This window comes from Pelodiscus sinensis, chromosome 2, assembly GCF_049634645.1.
Source record: "Pelodiscus sinensis isolate JC-2024 chromosome 2, ASM4963464v1, whole genome shotgun sequence".
In the NCBI taxonomy this organism is placed as follows: Eukaryota; Metazoa; Chordata; order Testudines; family Trionychidae; genus Pelodiscus; species Pelodiscus sinensis.
This window is the reverse complement of record NC_134712.1, coordinates 252,780,358-252,799,067: the sequence shown is the minus strand read 5'-3', so window position 1 is coordinate 252,799,067 and position 18,710 is coordinate 252,780,358. Positions and strand designations below refer to the sequence as shown.

General features: G+C 49.6%; 2 protein-coding genes across 7 annotated transcripts in view; one reads left to right on the top strand and one right to left on the bottom strand.

The window, feature by feature from the left end:
• Positions 1–2,081: 2,081 nt before the first annotated feature.
• MRPL55 (mitochondrial ribosomal protein L55) lies at positions 2,082–10,754 on the bottom strand. 4 transcript variants are annotated; one of them, XM_075922956.1, is made up of 4 exons: positions 10,616–10,754; positions 8,140–8,337; positions 5,122–5,323; positions 2,082–2,358 (listed from the first exon to the last, which is right to left on the bottom strand). In XM_075922956.1, exons 2-4 carry the CDS (start codon positions 8,163–8,165, stop codon positions 2,209–2,211), a joined length of 378 nt encoding a protein of 125 aa, XP_075779071.1. In that variant the 5' UTR covers positions 8,166–8,337; positions 10,616–10,754; the 3' UTR covers positions 2,082–2,208. The 4 variants fall into 4 exon arrangements, with proteins under 4 accessions (XP_075779071.1, XP_025043833.1, XP_006112132.1 ...); XM_025188048.2 differs by lacking the exon at positions 10,616–10,754 and adding an exon at positions 9,674–9,825; XM_006112070.3 differs by lacking the exon at positions 10,616–10,754 and adding an exon at positions 9,555–9,677.
• The window catches only part of GUK1 (guanylate kinase 1), a 41,504-nt gene continuing 32,702 nt past the window's right edge, over positions 9,909–18,710 (top strand). For 2 of the 3 annotated variants that reach the window (XM_075922954.1, XM_075922953.1), the window contains exon 1: positions 10,754–10,928. In XM_075922954.1, the coding sequence (XP_075779069.1) occupies positions 10,892–10,928 (37 nt within the window). In that variant the 5' untranslated portion in view covers positions 10,754–10,891. Of the gene's footprint in view, positions 9,931–10,753; positions 10,929–18,710 lie in introns of those variants that run through there. The other variant, XM_075922955.1, reaches the window with a different exon arrangement.

The window sequence follows — 18,710 nt, the reverse complement described above, 5'->3', positions numbered from 1 at the left end:
CAGACTGGGCCAACATTATTTTCTTCAAGTCTGATTAAATACTGAACATGGAAGCCCTTGGTCATGGAAGGATCCCTGATATGTTCTGTAAGTATGAGCTGTTCACTGCACTCTCCTGCTCAGATTTCAGCACCTGAAATCACATGCAGCCTTGTCTAGCTTTTCTGCAGCTTCCACTGATTAGGATGCTGATCTACACTGCCTGCTTTAATCTGTTCCCTTGTGTTCCTGTGCCTGGGGGAAAACAGCTGACATGTTCTCCTGAGGTGGCCACATTTTGCAGTGGATCAAGTGATTCTCATCACTTGTCACGTGCTTTGGGATTTTGTGGGAAGAAAGGCTCTAAGTCTATCTAAATGTAAGATTACAGCAAAACCTGATTTGGACGCCATCTCACACAGAAGGCCTACATCTTAAGCAATCACTTCAAACACCCAAACAGCCTCAATACTGCTTCCTTCAAACTACCGTGAAAACTGTAACTACCCCTGAATGTTAACTTGAGTCCTGCAGTGACTCATTTACACTCAATGTACAAAGTCTTTAAAACTGAGGTGAGAAGCATGTTGGCCTTCCTGCAAAAGCTTATACTATCTGGCTGCTCAGGGTGTGAAAGGCATTGGTGGTGGGAGACTCAATCCAGCTCCCAGTAGACTTATTCCTCATCACAAAATCTTAATGGGTACAGAGACAAGAGCTGGTCCCCTTTTCTGGTAATCTCAGCAGATAGGACAGTTAGAGGTAGAATGGTAAGAGGGTAGGACGCAAGCCTAGGACTAGGGACAACTGCATTTAAGTCTCTGCTCTATGACAGAGTTAGGAAAGTTACTTAGCCTCTGTTCCTGCTCTGTAAAATGACACCACCACTGCATGGGGTGTTGGGAGGCTAAATATACAAAAGACTGTGCAGTGCTCAGATAATATAATAACGAGTGCCATAGAAGTATTGCAGGCTGTTGTAGTATAAGGACACCCTACATCAATGGGAAAAGATCTTTTATTGATGTTGGCAATCCATTTCTCTAGGAGCCAGTAGCTGTACCTACACAGGGGAAGCAGTCACTCTGTGCACAGGGTGCAAAATTTTTCACATCCCTAAATAATGTAGCTGAAACAAAATACAGGACTATGTTGCACTTTAAAGACTAACAAGATGGTTTATTAGATGATGAGCTTTCGTGGGCCAGACCCACTTGGAAGTCCCACGAAAGAAGTGGGTCTGGCCCACGAAAGCTCATAATCTAATAAACCATCTTGTTAGTCTTTAAAGTGCTACATAGTCCTGTATTTTGTTTCAGCTACACCAGACTAACACGGCTACATTTCTATCACTAAATAATGTAGCTAAGTCAATCTAAACTTTAGGGGCTACATCTACGCTGGTATGATTTTGCACAAGAACTCTTTTGCGGAAGAGTTCTTGTGAAAAAACTCTTCCAGAAGAGAGCGTCTACACTGGCATGTGCCTTTCCGCAAGAGATGTGCTTTTGCGCAAGAGCATCCGTGCCAGTGTAGATGCTCTCTTGTGCAAGAAAGCTCTAATGGCCATTTTAGCCATCGGGCTTTCTTGCGCAAGAAATTCATGTTGCCCGTCTACACTGGCCTCTTGCGCAAGAACAGTTGCGCAAGAGGGCTTATTCCTGAGCGGGAGCATCATAGTTCTTGCGCAGGAAGCACTGAGTTCATACATTAGAACGTCAGTGTTCTTGTGCAAGAAATAGTGGCCAGTGTAGACAGGCAGCAAGTTTTGGCGCAAAAGTGGCTGCTTTTGCGGAAGATCGCGCCAATGTAGACACAGCCTAGGTGTCGACCAGGCTTCTTAAAATGAACTTTTCTTTTCCTCCTAGAGATCACACAGATGTAGGACTGAAACGGGCCTTGACAGGTCATCTAGTCCTATCGTACACACCTGTGGTGTCCAACACATTAGCCACTAGTCACATGTGGCTATTTGGCCAGTTGAGTGTGGCTACAGTTGGCTTGAACAATGTGGCTATTTGGCCGGTTGAGTGTGGCTAGCTCGCTATAGCAGTAGCCACTATACAACAGACAGGTACAAAATGAAACAGGTGCACAGAAGATTGCAAGGTAAAGAATCTTTACTCAGCTGCAAACATTCTCCTTATAACAGTATTTTACAATCGCCCTCTCTGCAGACCTACGTTGCCAGATCTTCCCTTTCCACTTCTGCAGATCCTTAGAACAAACTCATTTTTTCTTCCAAAATTTTTTGTAATTATCCAAATTAAACTCATCATCCAGCTCTTTCTCCTGCTTGCTCTTGAACCATTTTGGATTGCGTTTCCGTAACCTAGCTCTTCTTTCAGCCTCTGAAAGGGTGTTGATGTCTACAGGCATCTGTGGAGGGGAACAAAAATGAATCATCAGTCAAAGGCATCTTATTAAAATACCCCAGTGTCCAATTGGGGAGAGAAATGGGACGTTTTTGTGGGGAGACTTTGCTGCTAAATAACAATCCCAACACACATTTTTTTAATAACATAATTCTCTTACTGACTGGTTCAGGGGCAGATGCAGAAGTTATTCTGCATTCATCTGTTATCTGGAGGATTTATTATGTAATTAGCAAAAGGTGATCAGAACATCCAACATCTAACCTTCCAAACAGGTGGAAGCTGGGCAATGGGAGAAGTACCATGGCAGGTAGAGGTTGCGCTTATTGTTGTGCAAAACCAGGCTGAAAATACAGTGAGGAGAGAGTGGGGTTTTTTCAGTTAGGGAGATTGCAGAGCTATTTGCCCAATGCTTTTCTCCAGTCATAATTCCAGTTAAAAATGCAGACTGTAGCCCTACACTTATCTACAGGAGCACTGGCTTCCTCTCACTCCAGCACCCCGCCAATACAGCCCCAGCTTGCCCTCAGTGCCCTCCTATTCAGCTCAGATGAACCACATCTATGCACACAAGGATAAGTCCATTAATGGAGAGAAAGTTAGCTAGATTTCTGGGCTCAACAGGTGGTGATCAATGTCTCGATGTCTAGTTGACAACCAATATCAAGTAGAATGCCCCAGAAATCAGTCCTGGGGCTGGTTTTGTTCAGCACTTTCATTAATGATCTGGATGATGGGATAAACTGCACCTTCAGCAAGTTCGTGAATAACAGTAAGATGGGGGGAGAGGTAGATACACTGGAGGGTAGGGTCTGGAGTGACCTAGAGACATTGGAAGATTGGGCCAAAAGAAATCTGATGAGGTTCAACAAGGACAAACGCAGAGTCCTGCACTTGGAAGGGAGGAATCCTAAGCACTGCTATAGGCTGGGGACTAACCGGCTAAGCAGCAGTTCTGCAGAAAAGGACCTGGGGACTACAGTGGATGAGGAGCTGGATATGACTCAACAGGGCGCCCTTGTAGCCAAGAAGCTAACAGCATATTGGGCTGCATTACATTAGTAGGAGCATTGCCAGCATTTTGAGGGAAGAGATTATTTCCCTCTATTTGGCACTGGTGAGGCCACATCTGGAATACTGTGTCCAGTTTTAGGTCCCGCACTACAGAAAGGATGTGGACAAACTGCAGAGTCCAGCGGAGGAAAATGATTAGAGGACTGGGACAATAACTTATGAGGAGAGGCTTACAGAATTGGGCTTATTTAGTCTACAGAAAAGAATGGGGGATGGGATTTGATAGCAGCCTCCAACTACCTGGAGGGGGTTTTTCCTTGGTAGCAGATGGCAGAACAAGAAGCAGTGGTTGCAAGTTACAGTAGGGGAGGTCTAGGTGAGATGTTAGAAAAAACTATTTCACTAGGAGGGTGAAGAAGCACTGGAATGGCTAGGGAGAAGGTGGAATCTTCATCCTTGGAAATTTGTAAGGTCAGGCTTGACAAAGCCCTGGGGTTTGTCCTGTTTAGAACGGAGGGTTGAACTGGAAGACCTCCTGAGGTCTCTACCAACCCTAATCTTCTACGGTATCAGTCTCTAAGTCATTCAATACTAGGCCAATAAGAGTCATTTGTGGTGGTGGGTTCTGTGCTTTGGATACCCACCCATGGGGAGCAGACCCAAACCCCTCTAAATTTGTACATAAGATTCATTAGGTGACAATGACTTTCAGTCTCTGGACTGGTTTTGTGCTCCTGACCCAGAGATGAAAGGCCTTTTAATCCAATTACTACTCCAAGCCTGGCATACCTGTTCTTTTATTCAGTGACTTTCCAAGGGCCAAGGGGATTGGTTCCTAGAATCAGCCCATTCCCCACAAAAGGCTTGTATCTCAGAGACCTGTATCTCGGATACCTGTCTTCAGCCACAGGAGGCTGAGGTCAACTGGAAGGGGGTGGGGGTGGGACGGGAGAATTGCCTTAGAACTACCTGGCTTCTGAACTATAACCACTCTCAGGACATGGACAGGGCATTCACTACATTTCAGGGCAGGGGGCATTGCAGCTCCATATTTTTACAAATGGGTGAGGGGAAATAAAAAAATTCTGAAGATTAGCTCCCTCCAGCTTCTGTAATCCAGCCAGAGAAGAGAACACCCTGCATCATTCAGGCAAAGCCTGGAGTAGCGTTAACAGCCTCCAAATGGAGATGCACCATGTCCCCAATGGGCAGGAATTAATTAATGTCACTAGGCTGTCTAAAGGTGGAAGCCATGGGGGGAGCAACAGAGATGAAAATGGGATAAAGCTGAATACAACTTTCCAAAAATCCAGTGTGACTGCTAGTTAGTACTGCTTGTACACCTTCCTCAGGTGTTTACTATAGGGGCACTGGAACAGGCACCCCAACATAGTCCACCTAGTCTGATATCCTGCTGAAAACACGGGTGGCTCTATCTTCTTGGAGGAAGTTAATTAGACTGCATGTTTCAGGGTATGGAGAGAATTCTGCCCCCTGGACAAATGGCAAAGTGCACCTGGAATTTCTTCACCTTTCTCTACAGCATCAGTGGTGCATCCAGTCTAATCTCCTGACCACAAATGGTCTGATCCAATATGGCAAATTGTATTTGCACATTAGTGGCCGATAGAGGTTGCTCCGAGGAAGTTGTAAGTCTACCTTCCCCCAAATTATGCACCTAATTGTGTAATACTCAACACAACCTCCATACCAGCAATTCTATTAGAAAATTAGCTTTTGTTCAATTCCTTACTGTAAGGATTCGCCTTGGCTCCTTATAGCGAATATGAATAGTAGATCCATCAGGCCTGACCAAGAGCACTGGGTAGGACCTTCCGTACGTCTGCCTCTGAATGCGGGCGATGGATATCCTGTTGGAGTCATGTTGGCTGAGAGATGTATGCAGATGGCACGTGATGGGAAGTAATCTGGACATGGCACCCTGACGCAAAAAACTGAAAGGAATTCAAACAGGGCAGAGTTAGTTATTCTTCCCCTCCATTCCATAGGGAGACATGAGGAAAAGGCAGTCCAGTCCAGTCGACTGATCAGGAAGGCACCAAATCATGGGCTAGAAATAGAAGAGATGTATACAGGCAGTCCCCGGGTTACGTACAAGATAGGGACTGTAGGTTTGTTCTTAAGTTGAATCTGTATGTAAGTCGGAACTGGCGTCCAGATTCAACCGCTGCTGAAACTGATCAGTTTCAACAGCGGCTGAATCTGGATGCCAGTTCTGACTTAAATACGGATTCAACTTAAGAACCCCAGGCATCCCCAAGTCAGCTGCTGCTGAAACTGATCAGCGGCTGATTCCAGGAAGCCCCGGGGTAGGGGCTTCCTGTAGTCAGCCACTGGTCAGTTTCAGCAGCGGCTGACTTGGGGACACCTGGGGCAGAGCAGCTGGGGTGCTGCCGGGTTGGTCCAGTAGCGCCAAGGAGCAGTGCTGCGGGACCAACCGGCAGCGCCCCACCTGCTCTACCATAGGCCCAGGGCATTGCTCCACGTCTCCCTGGTCTGCTGGGGGTGGGGGAGAGGGCCACTAGCTGTGCCCCCCCCCCAGCAGACCAGGGACACGGGGAGCAAAGCTGCAGCGGTGGCGGGGTGCCCGCCTCTGAGGCTTTGCTCTGGCAAAGCCTCAGAGGCACAGGACCCCTCCGCCTCCCGGCTTTGCTCCAGGTGTCCCTGGTCTGCTGGAGACGGTCCCCAGCAGACCAGAGGCACCGGGAGCAAAGCGGCAGCGGCGGCGGAGTCCCGCGCCTCCCCGGCTTTGCTCCAGGTGTCCCTGGTCTGCTGGAGACGGTCCCCAGCAGACCAGAGGCACCGGGAGCAAAGCAGCAGCGGGGCAGAGGCACTTGGAGCAGCTTTTCTCGCCCTGGAGGTCGAGGTGGCAGGATCGCTGAGCTCTGGGCAGTCCCGCTGCCTGCGAGCTCCGGGGCGAGAAAGCCCCGTTCGTAAGTGCGGATCCGACATAAGTCGGATCCGCGTAACTCGGGGACTGCCTGTAGTCCTCCATCCAAGTTACTTTTAAGTGTCTAAAGCAAAGAAGCTTGCCCCACAACCCTTGCAGTGTTGATGATGGGCATTTACATAACATTTACCTTCAAAATGTTGTATGAATATTAAGTAATTATATTAGCCACAATATTTACACAGCCCGTTTTCACAAGCACTTTTCAAAGGAAAGACAAATATTTATTGGAGAAAACAACAATCAAGGAAATTGCACCACATGGAATTCAGGGGGTTTGGGAAGGTTAGGAGTTTCTGTGTACAGTTGAACAGACCAAGACCCTCTTTCATATCAGGGAAGTTAAAGATGCGTGTAATTAAGTAACTGTGTATCTGCTGCCGCCTGCTGCTCCATGCTGCTGCCTCTGATACATACCGGGAGCCTGCATGCAACCGTGAACGTTAAATGATGAGCCCAGGCTCATCAGTTAACAGTTTACACGATTACACTTTCACATCCCTATTTCATATCTCACCATCTGACAACCTCATCTGCAGATCTGTCATCCTACAGTCCAGCTTTACATTTTAATAATCAGCTTTTCCTTTCTTCAAATAAATAAGTCTTTTGTTGATGACAGACCTCCAGGACAGATTGTACTAAACTAATTTCTGGAACATGACTGCAGTTCTGGGGGCTGTGGATCGCAAATTTTCACAGAAAAGCGAAGCCATTAGTGGAAACTGTGTAAACAGCAAAAATAGGAGAATACATACAGGCAAGGGAAATGGTTACAGCCATGGAAAACCTTCCTTATTAAGAGTAAAGATCAGGATTTTTTAGCTTAAGGAGGGGAACCAGATAGAGGTGCGTGGTATTTGGTTTCATTGGGCCAGGGCCTGGCAACTCTTAATCACATGAATAATGCCACTGTAACATTTCCCAGGGCGCAATCTGGACCACTGTCCCCCCTGATGGGAGGCAAGGGACATTTGTCCTCCCTTTTTATTCCTCAGACATTTATGCTGAAAAAAAATCCTTGCTTGGTCATGGAAGAAGGCAGTTCCACTACAAATAAAAGCATCAAACTGCCCTTCAGATGATTTGCAGACTTCTTGTTTACAACTTTCTCCCTGCTGGAGAATGTCTGATTAAGCTTGTAATGAGTCTTTAGCACTTTGCTGGTATGGCATGCCACTGTGTCTGTGTCTGAGAAACTGGTTTGTGTGTACTGTCCAAAATCTTAACATGTTTCAGTAATAATCATATAATAATACAATCTCAATTTTACATTATATATGGAGATATACCTATTTCATAGAACTGGAAGGGATCTTGAGAGGTCATCGAGTTCCAATCACCTGCCCTCACGGCAGGACCAAGTACCATCCCTAACAGATTTTGCCCCAGATTCCTAAAATGGCCCCCTCAAGGATTGAACTCACAACCCTGGGTAACTACATGCAATGTTGCTACCCACATTTCAAAGGGATAGTAATATTCAGCAGATTATGAGTTTTCAAATGATCCTTCGCAGGACATACTTTGTGCAAAATATAACAATCATATAAAAGTGGTGAACATCGGATACAAGGTGTTACAATCAGTGAGGCAATAAAGTCTGCAGGATCAGACCCTGTGTTAATGAGAATAACTACAAACTTTATTCTTGGACATAAAAGTACTGATCTTTTGAGGTACTGAGTACCTACTGCATGGAGCTGAATACTCTCAACTCCCACTGGATAGCCCATTTCCCCCCATTAACATAAAGGACTAACCCTTAGCCAAATTGCAGTATCTGAATGTGAAGCTTACCCCAGAGTCCTGCTTACTGCTGCCATCCTGCTCTTAGGTAGAACCACAGAAGCCAAAGGAACAACTGCAATGAGGGCTGTGCCTAGAATACTGGATTTAATTGCTGCATGAAACTATTCTGTAAAGTTCTTCAAGGTAAGTGATCCAATTGTTCCACCACAGCTCTGCACTATACACATTCTTCTCTTTGTAGGTAGCCTAATGACCAAAAAGAGATGGATCAAGCAACGCAGCCTTTCCTTCTGACTTTAATCAAATCTGTTTTGAAACTGCCCATTTAAAAAAAAAAAAAAGTACAATTCTGAGGTAGCTAATTATCCAAAGTTTTGGAAAGTGTTTTAAGATGAAAAGTTAGTGTAAAGGAGAATGATTTCACTTTCTTTCTCTGCAAAATTATAGCATATGGCTACTTAACTCAGGCCAATCTGTGCCCTACATTCTTTGATCTTTCCAGGTAACAGCGGTGCGACTTGCATTAAAGCAGAAACAGGAGATAAGGCAGATATCAATGTATGACATTTAATTTTCTGCAGCAACATTTCTCAGAGCAACTAGCAAGTTCATATAATTCTTCATCAGGTTTCAATATTAAACTTTAAAAAAAAAAGCGAATTCTCTCATACATCATCTGGAAACTGGCTAATTTCTAGGGGCCACTGGAGTTGCTGTACCAAAGGAGAACAGCTGTTTTCTGATTGCTGACAGATAGATGCTGTTGCAATAGAGCTCTGCCCCTCTTCTCCCCAAAACCTCCAATTCCTCCCATATGCCAGGGACCAGTACAGAGCACAGAGCTCAACGTGGCAAGGCAATAATGGCAGCTGAGAGGAGAGAACCAATGGCAGAAAAACTGCTTTATCAGGGAGGGATCATCCATGGTAGAGGGGAATAACGTGGCTGGTGATTCCTGGCTTGCACCTGGTCCCCCGCTGTGCCTTGCCTCCCCTCCCCCTCTCTTACTCCATTTTAAAAAGCAGAGGTGCAGCGTCTGGGACCCGGCATGAGCCAGGACAGCTGATTCCCAGTTTGTGCCCGGTCCCCCACTGCACCTCTGCCTTTTAAATGGTGCAAAAGCCAGGCAGCTCTTACTACATTTAAAAGGTAGAGCCAAAGCGGGATTAGTGGCTGTTCCCCTCTCTTCTCTACTAATCAAGTAGTTGATGGAAATTCCATCCACTACTCAATTAGCTGATTAAATCCATTTTAACATCCCTAATCAGGAATGCATTTGGCCCAGTATTTTCCACCTATAAAATCCTTCAGCCATTCTGAGCCATCTTTGGTTTCATTAGTTAGGGTGCTGGGTGAATTTTAGGGACAAATCGCATATCGCAAGCTGGGAATCTCTGGGCAGGAGCCTCCTTCCTATACGCTTTCATGGCTAGTCCTTGTAGCAGGGCCATGGCTAAACTCACACGTAAGAACTTAAGCTTTTCACTTCTCCGACTCTAAAATCTCCTTAATGCTCCCATGCAACAGCGTCCTAGCCCGTCCCTGCCTCTCCTGCCTCCGTTCACACACGAAGTGCACGCACCAGCCGTGGCGTGACTTGTGTTGTGGCAACGCCTGGAGGTCTCTACCAGGATCAAGCCCCGGCGCAGCAGGATGCTCTACGGACACCTATGGGATTAAGAGCGGATCCATCCTCTCTTGCATGGGCAGGGCCAGAGGGAGGGGTTGCACCTGCAACACCCATGACCCTAAAGCATCCCACCGGGAAAATCCAGACCCACGAGGACTGAGGGGGAGAAGGAGCAGGAAGGAGCGGGGGACGCGCTGCAGCAGCCACCGGTGCAGGAGGGGGCGGAGGGAGCGGGGGTGGGAGCGAGGCCGTGGGGTGTACTGGGGGGGGAGGGGAGGCAGTGAGAGGCAGGACCTGGTCAGGCCCAGAGGCAAACGGGGGGGGGGGGGGAGCAGCGGGCACGCGGGGTAGTGGAGGGTGAAGCGGGGGGGGGGTGCAGAGCAAGGGGAACAGGCCGGGGGGCGGGAGGCGGGGGGTGACGTAGCAGGCGCGGGGGGGGGGGCGAGCGGGGGAACAGGCCGGGGGGGGTGAGGTAGCAGGCACGGGGGGGGGGGGAGCAGCGGGCACGCGGGGTAGTGGAGGGTGAAGCGGGGGGGGGTGCAGAGCAAGGGGAACAGGCCGGGGGGGGGTGAGGCGGGGGGTGACGTAGCAGGCGCGGGGGGGGGGCGAGCGGGGGAACAGGCCGGGGGGGGGGTGAGGTAGCAGGCACGGGGGGGGGGGCCCGGCCTCACCCCCCTGTGATGCGGGCGGGGAGGGTCTTACGTCACACCCAGGCCGCCCCTCCCCACCAGCCCGCGGCTGTCCCGGATAATCCCAGGGCCCGCCACCCGGCTGCCCCTTCCACAATGGTTTGGCCCGACTCCCCCCGCCCGGCCCGCCATGGCCTGGCCAGGCCAAACTGCTCTCCTCCCCCACAGGCTGAGCCTTCCCGCAGCAAGGCCCATCCCCCCCCACCTCGGCACAGTGGTCCGGCCCACGGGCTACTCCCCCGGACACGCGCAATGGTGGAGCCCAGCGGGGAGCGCGCTCGGAGGAGTCTCGCGCGGTCTCCTAGCAGCCGCCTCGCTCCTTCCCCTCGCGCTGCCCCCTCAACGTCATCACGCGGCGTCCAGCGCCGCTACGTCCTCAGAGCGCGCCGCGCCGCGCCGCGCCGCCTGGCTCGGGCGGGTGCCGCAGGGGGCGGGGCAGGTTCCCCGGCGCGGGGGCGGCCCGGCCCGGCCCGCGTCTCCCATGAGCTGGCGGCGCCTCTTTAGCGCGGCGGCGGCAGGTGAGTGGGGGCGGCCACGGACCTCGGGCCCCCTTCCCAGCGCCCCCCCCCCGCTCCGCCCCGTCCAGCCCCAGAGCCCCCCAAATACAGCCCCGGGCCCCCCAGTACAGCCCCAGCGCCCCGTCTAGCCCCGCCCCCCGCTTCTCCTTGTCCAGCCCCAGGGCCCCCCCCAGTACAGCCCTGCCCCCCGCTTCTCCTTGTCCAATCCCAGCGCCCCCCCGTCCAGCCCTAACCACCCCCAAATACAGCCCCGGGCCCCCCAGTACAGCCCCAGCGCCCCCCCGGCTCCTTCTTGTCCAGCCCCAGGCCCCCCCCCCGTACAGGCCCAGCACTCCCCCGCTCCGCCCTGTCCAGCCCTGGGCCTCCCTGTGCAGCTTCAGCGCCCCCCAAATACAGCCCCAGCGCCCCGTCTAGCCCCGACCACCCCCCATACAGCCCTTGTCAGTGCCCCCTTTCCAGCCCCAGCTGCCCCCCCCAATACAGCCCCAGTTCCCCCTATGTCCAGGCTCAGCTCTTGTGCAACACAGCCCCATCCCTAGTGTTTCCCCAGTCTCCTGTACCTCCCTCCTCACAGTGCAGCCCCTGCCCTCTTCCCCCTCCCCAGTACAGCTTCAGTTCCCCTTCCTATTGCACCTAAGCCTCCCTTCCCCAATACAGCCCCATCCCCAGTGCTCCCATCCTCTTTCCCCCAGGGCTCCCCAATGTAGTCCCATCCCTAGGACTCCTCTTCCCACAGCACACTGTATCTCCCCTCCCTAATGAAGCCCCACTCCCTTTCCCCAATTCCTGTTTGCCTCCCCCCCCAGTACAGCCCCATCCTCAGCACTCCTGTTCCCCAGAGCCCCAGCTCTTAATACAACCCCAGCTCTCCTGACATCAGCTCTCTTTTCCCCCAGCACAGACCCATCCCTAGTACTCCCTCTGGATCCTCCTCCCCTAGCTCCCTGCTTGAGCTCCCCTTTCCACGTGCACCCTTGGGTCTCCAGCTTCCACTTCCATGTGCACCCTGGGATTCCCCCAGCTCCCGTCTCAGCTCCCCCCGAGCACCAAGAACCCCTTTCTCCACAGGCTCCCTCTCCTTTCCGGTCCTACCCTCTGGCTGAGCTGTGGGGAGAACTCTCTTCTAGGTTTGTGATAGTTACAGACTATTGGCATTTTAAATGTCTCTGACAGCTCCTGTCCTGAAGCACTTCACAGACTGGGCATGGGTGATACCAAACCCAGTACGGGGAGAGTAGTTATAACAAACGTCTACTTGGTATGGCAATTTCAGACTGTTCTGACTGCGCAGTCAACACTTGATCAGTAGTGTTTGAAGTGAAGGAGAATCCCCTATCCTGTCACTTCTCCAGCCCCCTGGCAGGGAAATGTCTTTGTTTAGCTGTGCACAGAGCAGGCTGTGAAAAGCAGTAGGGATGTGAACAACTAATCGACTATCTGATAAGCAAATGTTTATCGGATGGTCGACACACTAGTCACTGTCCCTCCTCCCTCCCCTCAGCTGCCTCTATCAGCAAGGGGTGGGAAGAGGAGGGCATTCTTTAAAGCAGCAGTGCTGCGTGGAGCCTGGGGTCAGACTCCAGGCTTCATGCGGTGCTGCCGCTTTGAAATGCCGCAGGAAGCACGGGGCTATTGCTACACTTCAACGGCAGAGCTGCACTTAATCGACTGATCGAATAGTTGATGCAGATTGCATCGACTATTCAATTAGCCAATTCATCTAAATTTAACATCCCTAAAAAGCAGCAGCAGCATGTGTAACTGAAACTGTAGGGAAAGGCAAAGTCGAAATGGCCATTTGGAATCATGGTGGAGGGATCTCCTTGCACTCATCGTGAATTTTTTAATGGCACCGGGAGGTTGGAGACTTCGCTTCACACTGAGTATTGTACGTTGAGCACCCTGCAATAACAGGGTCAACAGTTGCAGCATAAGGAGACCCAGATCCCTGGCCCAGCAAGCTCTATGTCCCCTGTGAGTGAGAATTCTTTTTTATATCAGCTTATGGTTCTTTCATGACATTTATGTTCAATATAGGAAGGTGCCCATTTAAACATCTAGAGCGATTGAAAAAAACTTCAGAAATGATTACGGGTTTGGCACGGGTCCCGTATAAAGACAAATTAAAAAACGGGACTTCTCAGCTTAGAAAAGAGGAGACTCGGGGAGATATGACAGAGGTTCTGCTCCCTCCCTCTGGGGCATCTGGCATTGGCCACTGTTGGCAGACAGGTCACTGGGCTAGATGGACCTTTGGTCTGACCCAGTCTGGCCGTTCTTATGTTCTCATCCTTGCTGTTCATGTGAGGAGAATCTTCTTGGACCCAGCGTATTCTTAACTAGTACAACCTGTGAGACTGAACTGTAATGTGTAGCTGGGGCCCCCACTGACGTTAATGGTGTCTGCATTTGCGAACAGAGTCTGCGACCCACATAATAATTGACTAGGTCAGGCATTTTAATATAATCTAATGCATCTGCCACCAACATATGCTTTAAAGAGGAGTCCCTTGGCACAGACTCGTGCTTTAGAAGACCCCACTGTATTTCCTGAATGGGTTGTTAACCTTTTTGTCAAGTTGCAGCAAACATTAAACATTGTGTTTAAGAGAAACTCTTCATGTGTTTCTCTGTTTGAATAAATTGCAAAAACTGTAGAGAACATAGGGTATTTATTCCATTCCAATTGTATCTTCCCTCTGTAACTTGATTCTCACTGGTTCACAGCCACCTTTCCATCACTGCCCCCTCCCCCCAGTAATGCTATTACTATGAGGCCTTTCCAGAGGCTTCCTTCCTTATCCAACTGTGTGGCAGTATCACCAGCTGGGTTGGTTCTCCATGTCCACTGATGGTAGGACAAGAATCAATGGGCTTAATCTGCAGCTATGGAGCTAGAGATTGGCTATTAGGAAAAACTTTCTAACAATAAGGGTAGTTAAGCACTAGAATATGCTTCCAAACAAGGTCATGGAGTCCCTATAATTGGAAACTTGTAAAAAGAAGCTGGACAAACACCTGTCAAGGATGGTCTAGGTTTACTTGGCCCTGGTAGATGAATTCATGGAGGCTAGGTCCATCAATGCTCATTAGCCAGGATGAGCAGGAATGGTGTCCCTAGTCTGTCAGAGGCTGGGAATGGGTGACAGGGGAGGAGTCCCTTGATGATTCCCTGTTCTATTCATTCCCTCTGGAGCATCTGGCATTGGCTACTATCAGAAGACAAGTCTAGATGAACCTTTTGGCCTTTCTTATGCCACAGCACAGGGGGCTGGATTTGTTCACTACTCAGGGTCCTGTCGGAGCCCTACATTTCTGTGGTTCTTTGATGCGTGCCCTGTGTTATACTGGAGGCCAGACTAGAGGATCACACAGTGGTGCCTTCTTGCTTAATCTACGAATTCATAAAGCTGTGCCCACAGAATGGTTTTTGCTGGTTGAAATGCATTGATTTCAAAACTGATTTTAGTTAACCCCCTGCAGATTTTGTATGTGGTGGTTGCAAGCCTCAACTGTGAACTGGTTTTACAGTTCCTAGATGATTTCCGCTGTAATCTTGGGCAAGTCAGCCAACGCTTGTCATAGCTTTCCACATCTGGGAAAGGGAGATAGTAATTCCTGCTTCACAAAGGTGCTCTGAGGATTAATTAACATTTGATAAGCTTCTTTGAACATGAAATGTCCACCGTAAGTGCCAAGTAACAATTACTGTGATGTGGAGTTTTAAAGTTGCAATTGGATATTTAATCGTGCTTTTATCTTGTCTTTTAAGTTGAGAGGAAGGGATTTTATTGATTTAATTAAGCCCAGCATAGAAACAATTGAAGCAGCAAATATCTAATTACTGTAGACTGCATCTGGGAGTACAGTTAGGCATGTTCACTGCCATCTATTTATGTGGCTCTGTGGTTATATATCCTTTGAGAATCAGACCGTATGTTAACATGGGCCAAATAGGCTCTTTATATTTCCTAATTTAAATAATGTGGCTACATACGAAGGGATCTAATTAAAAAGCATGCTGTGATCTGGTGATGATGGGGGTTCTCGTCAGCTTTTCAGAGCCTTTCTACTAAATTATTTCCATATAGCTAGACAGTGGAAGCTTGTGTTTCCTTTCAGCTTGTTGCCAGCAGGCTATCTTGAGGTCTATTGATGTTAAAACGACTTGGATGACAGGTAGAGATGTTAAATATCAGTTAATTGAATATCGGTTAACCTCGTGAATATCGGTTACTCCACTATTCTGTAGCCCGGGGCGGGGGGAAGGGGGGTTGCCAGTAGCCAGTGTGCTCTGGCCCCACTCCTGAGGAGCCCCCACCACTCCATGCTGCTGCCTCTGTATCAGCGGGAGCTGATCTGTGAGGGGAGCCACTTTAAAAACCAGCTCCCCGTGTGGACTGGCTGCGTGTCGCCCCACGCTGCTGCCTCTGATACAGAGGCAGAAGCCCGTATCCAGGGGTGGGTCTGAGTTCCTGGACCAGCATGAGCCAGAACTGAGCTGGGCTGTCTGCCCGCCTGGCTCCTAATACACTTTAAATGCAGAGCTGCAGCGGGGGTAGGTCCTGGACCCATCTGCAAGCCAGGACTGAGCCAGGCTGCTGGCCAGCCTGCTAACGAATTTACTGTCGGGAGGAAGGGAGGGAGAAATGTGAGTAGTCTATAGCATTAACCTAGAAGTTTTTGCTTATTGGTTAATCAACTACACTATTACATCCTTAATGAGAGGCACAGGAAAGTAGTTTATATTGAAATCCAAACACATGCTTACTGTGCAAGGTTTCTCAACCAGCCTGCCCATCCCACATTACTATATGGGAAGGACATCCTGTTATAAAATAGGTTGGGAACCATTCAGTGTTCTTTGTAAAAGTCTTAGAGCCCTTCATGGTGCTTCTGATGCTTCTCCCTCCAGAGCCTGTTGTTCCCCTTGGGAGCTGTCGAGTGACCCACAGCATTCCTTTCTGCCAAGGGGCTGATCAACCTCACTGCCCTTGCATCAACTGGGGAGTAAGGAGCAGGACTCTGACCCCTGACTAACAGAGCACTGCCCTACCACTAGCCAGATGGGCCAGCCCTTTCTATTCTGTGTGTCTTAGAGCAAGAGAATAAGCCTGGGATAGTCCACATTAGTACCAGTCACACCTTAGTTTTACCACATTCCCATCCCCTTTCCGCTGCATTGACAGACGGAAGGAGACTGTGCTTTTAAACCCCTCCCCGCCTTTGGGAAGGTCCTTTCCAGGACTCTCTTTCATTGCTGCTCTCCCCTCCTCCCCGCCCTGCTCCTATTCTGCTCAGTGTTTTGAGAGCTAAGTGAAACTACTTATCCTCTGATCTCATCCTAGATTCACTTAACTGCTAGCATGCAGAGCCGGTAGAGGGGAGGTGATGACAGGCTAAAGCAGCCCAGGCATGTAAATGGTCAAAGTGATCAGAGCTCAGTGTGAGAGCCTGATGTGTGTCTACTCTATAGCCATGTTCAGAGAGATACACGTGAGCCTTCTTGCTGTGTTTCTTGTGACAGGTTATATTAGACACCGGAGAAGGTGCAGGATGCAGCAATTACAAGGATCTTGCCTATTTTAGAAATTTGAAAAACTAAGCTATTTTTAGGACTCTATTCTTTGGCAAGGATTGAAAATTAAAAGGATCCGAGATCTGGAAGGTTCTTGGACCCAGTCCAAGAAAGCATTGCCAGGCTGAGAGAACCCGTGATAGGCTGAAAGTTCATTATCTTGTGACTCATAAGGCGAGCAGTGAACACTGTACCTCTCTTGAAAGCAGACGTGTGATGGGAAGTAGAGGTTTCGGTCCACAGCTGACCATGAGGAGCAGCCAGTTGCTAAAATCATGACATGGTAGCAATGAAAGACTGGAGTAGAAAGTCTTCAAATCAATGGTCTTGCACTCCACTGTGCAATGACTTAGAAACACTTTTTTGGAGAGCAGACCTGACTAAATCTCTTTAAGACCAGCAGTCACTTGCAGCTAGTGGTCCTGGAGCAGAGATCAGAAATGGACATTTTCCGATACCTGTCTGGGACCTAAAAAGTGGAAAATGTCGTTCTAAAGAGACAGCAGAGTGAGGTGTAGGGATGTTAAATATCAGCTAATTGAATAGTCAATTAACCTCACGAATCTTATTGGTTACTCGACTATTCTATAGGCCCAGGGGGTAGGGCTGGCAGCCATTATGCTCTGGCCCCATTCCTGAGGAGCCCCCTGCCACTCCACGCTGTGGCCCCTGTATCAGAGGCAGCAGCACAGGGTGCTGGGGAGATCCGCTTTAAAAACCAGCTCCCTTCGTGGACCGGCTGCCTGTTGCTCCATGGTGCTGCCTCTGGTACAGAGACAGAAGCTCAGGGTGATAGCAGCCCCTGTCCTAGGGCGGGGCTAAGCTCCCATAACAAGCATGAGCCAGAACTGAGCTGGGCTGCCTGCCTGGCTGGCTCCTAATACGTTTTAAATGCCTCAGGGATTGGTCCCAGACCTGGCAAGAGCTAGGACTGAGCCGGGTGCTGTTGACCAGCCTGCTAACAAATTTACTGGCTGGGGAGGAGAGGGGAAATACGTGCCGTCTATAGCATTAACCTATAAGCTTTAGCTTATTAATTAATCGGTTAATTAATTGGTTAATCAACTACAGCATTACATTCCTAGTGAGGAGTTGGAGTCCAACAAGAACCTAAGCCAGTACGGTTCAGGCAGCGGGGTTATTTAGCTTGTACTTTTTTACACTTCTGTAGTAGTAACTATACGAGCTAAACCCCTAGGTCTCTGACTGGACGGATGGATAGATAGATAAAATGCTTCTAAAATTGAGCTAAGGATGAATTAATATAATGGATATTCACATTGTCCAAAGATTTAGCACCTTGCTTTTTACTCGTGCCAGTCTTATATCCCCCCTGCAGTTCAGAGCACTTAATTGCTTATATCCCTATATCCCCCCTGCAGTTCAGAGCACTTAATTGCTTCTCTCTGGTACAGGTAGTCCCCGAGTTACGCGGATCTGACTTAGGTCGGATCCGCAGTTACGAACGGGGATTTTCTCGCTCCTCCGGGGCGAGAAAAGCTGCTCCCCGTCTCCCTGGTCTGCTGCGGGAGCTAGCAGACCAGGGAGACGGGGAGCAAAGTGGCGCAGGACCCGGGGCCGGACCCGTGGCTGCTTCCAGATCAGCTGGAAGCGCCGCGGGTGGGGCCGGGTCCTGCGCGGCTTTGCTCAGCGCCTCCCTGGTCTGCTGGCTCCCGCAGCAGACCAGGGAGACGGGGAGCAGCTTTTCTCGCCCCAGAGGAGGTGGGTGGCGGGACCAGGCGTCCCGCCGCTCACGTCCTCCGGGGCGAGAAAATCCCCGTTCGTAACTGCGGATCCGACATAAGTCGGATCCGCGTAACTCGGGGACTACCTGTACCAGAGAGAAGCAATTAAGTGCTCTGAACTGCAGGGGGGATATAGATGTTACCATAAAACACACACACAATACATCTCTTGGAATTCGCTGAACAACAAAGGGAAAATATCCAGAACAGAATGGTTGTGGGAACTACTAAAACATGAACTTGTGTTAAGATAGAAGGAAGCCGAGCTCAAAGTCCCCAGACTGGCACGAGTAAAAAGCAAGGTGCTAAATCTTTGGACAATGTGAATATCCATTATATTAATTCATCCTTAGCTCAATTTTAGAAGCCCGGGGCCTATGGTAGAGCAGGTGGGGCGCTGCCGGTTGGTCCCGCAGCACCGCTCCTTGGCGCTACTGGACCAACCCGGCAGCACCCCAG

Coding starts and splice junctions, on each gene's coding strand:
- MRPL55 (XM_075922956.1), bottom strand. CDS start 8,165: ATGGCAGCAGTAAGCAGGACTCTGGG. Junction 5,324..8,139: donor GCAGTAAGCAGGACTCTGGG/GTAAGCTTCACA, acceptor AATTCCTTTCAG/TTTTTTGCGTCAGGGTGCCA. Junction 2,359..5,121: donor AGCCAAGGCGAATCCTTACA/GTAAGGAATTGA, acceptor TCCCCTCCACAG/ATGCCTGTAGACATCAACAC.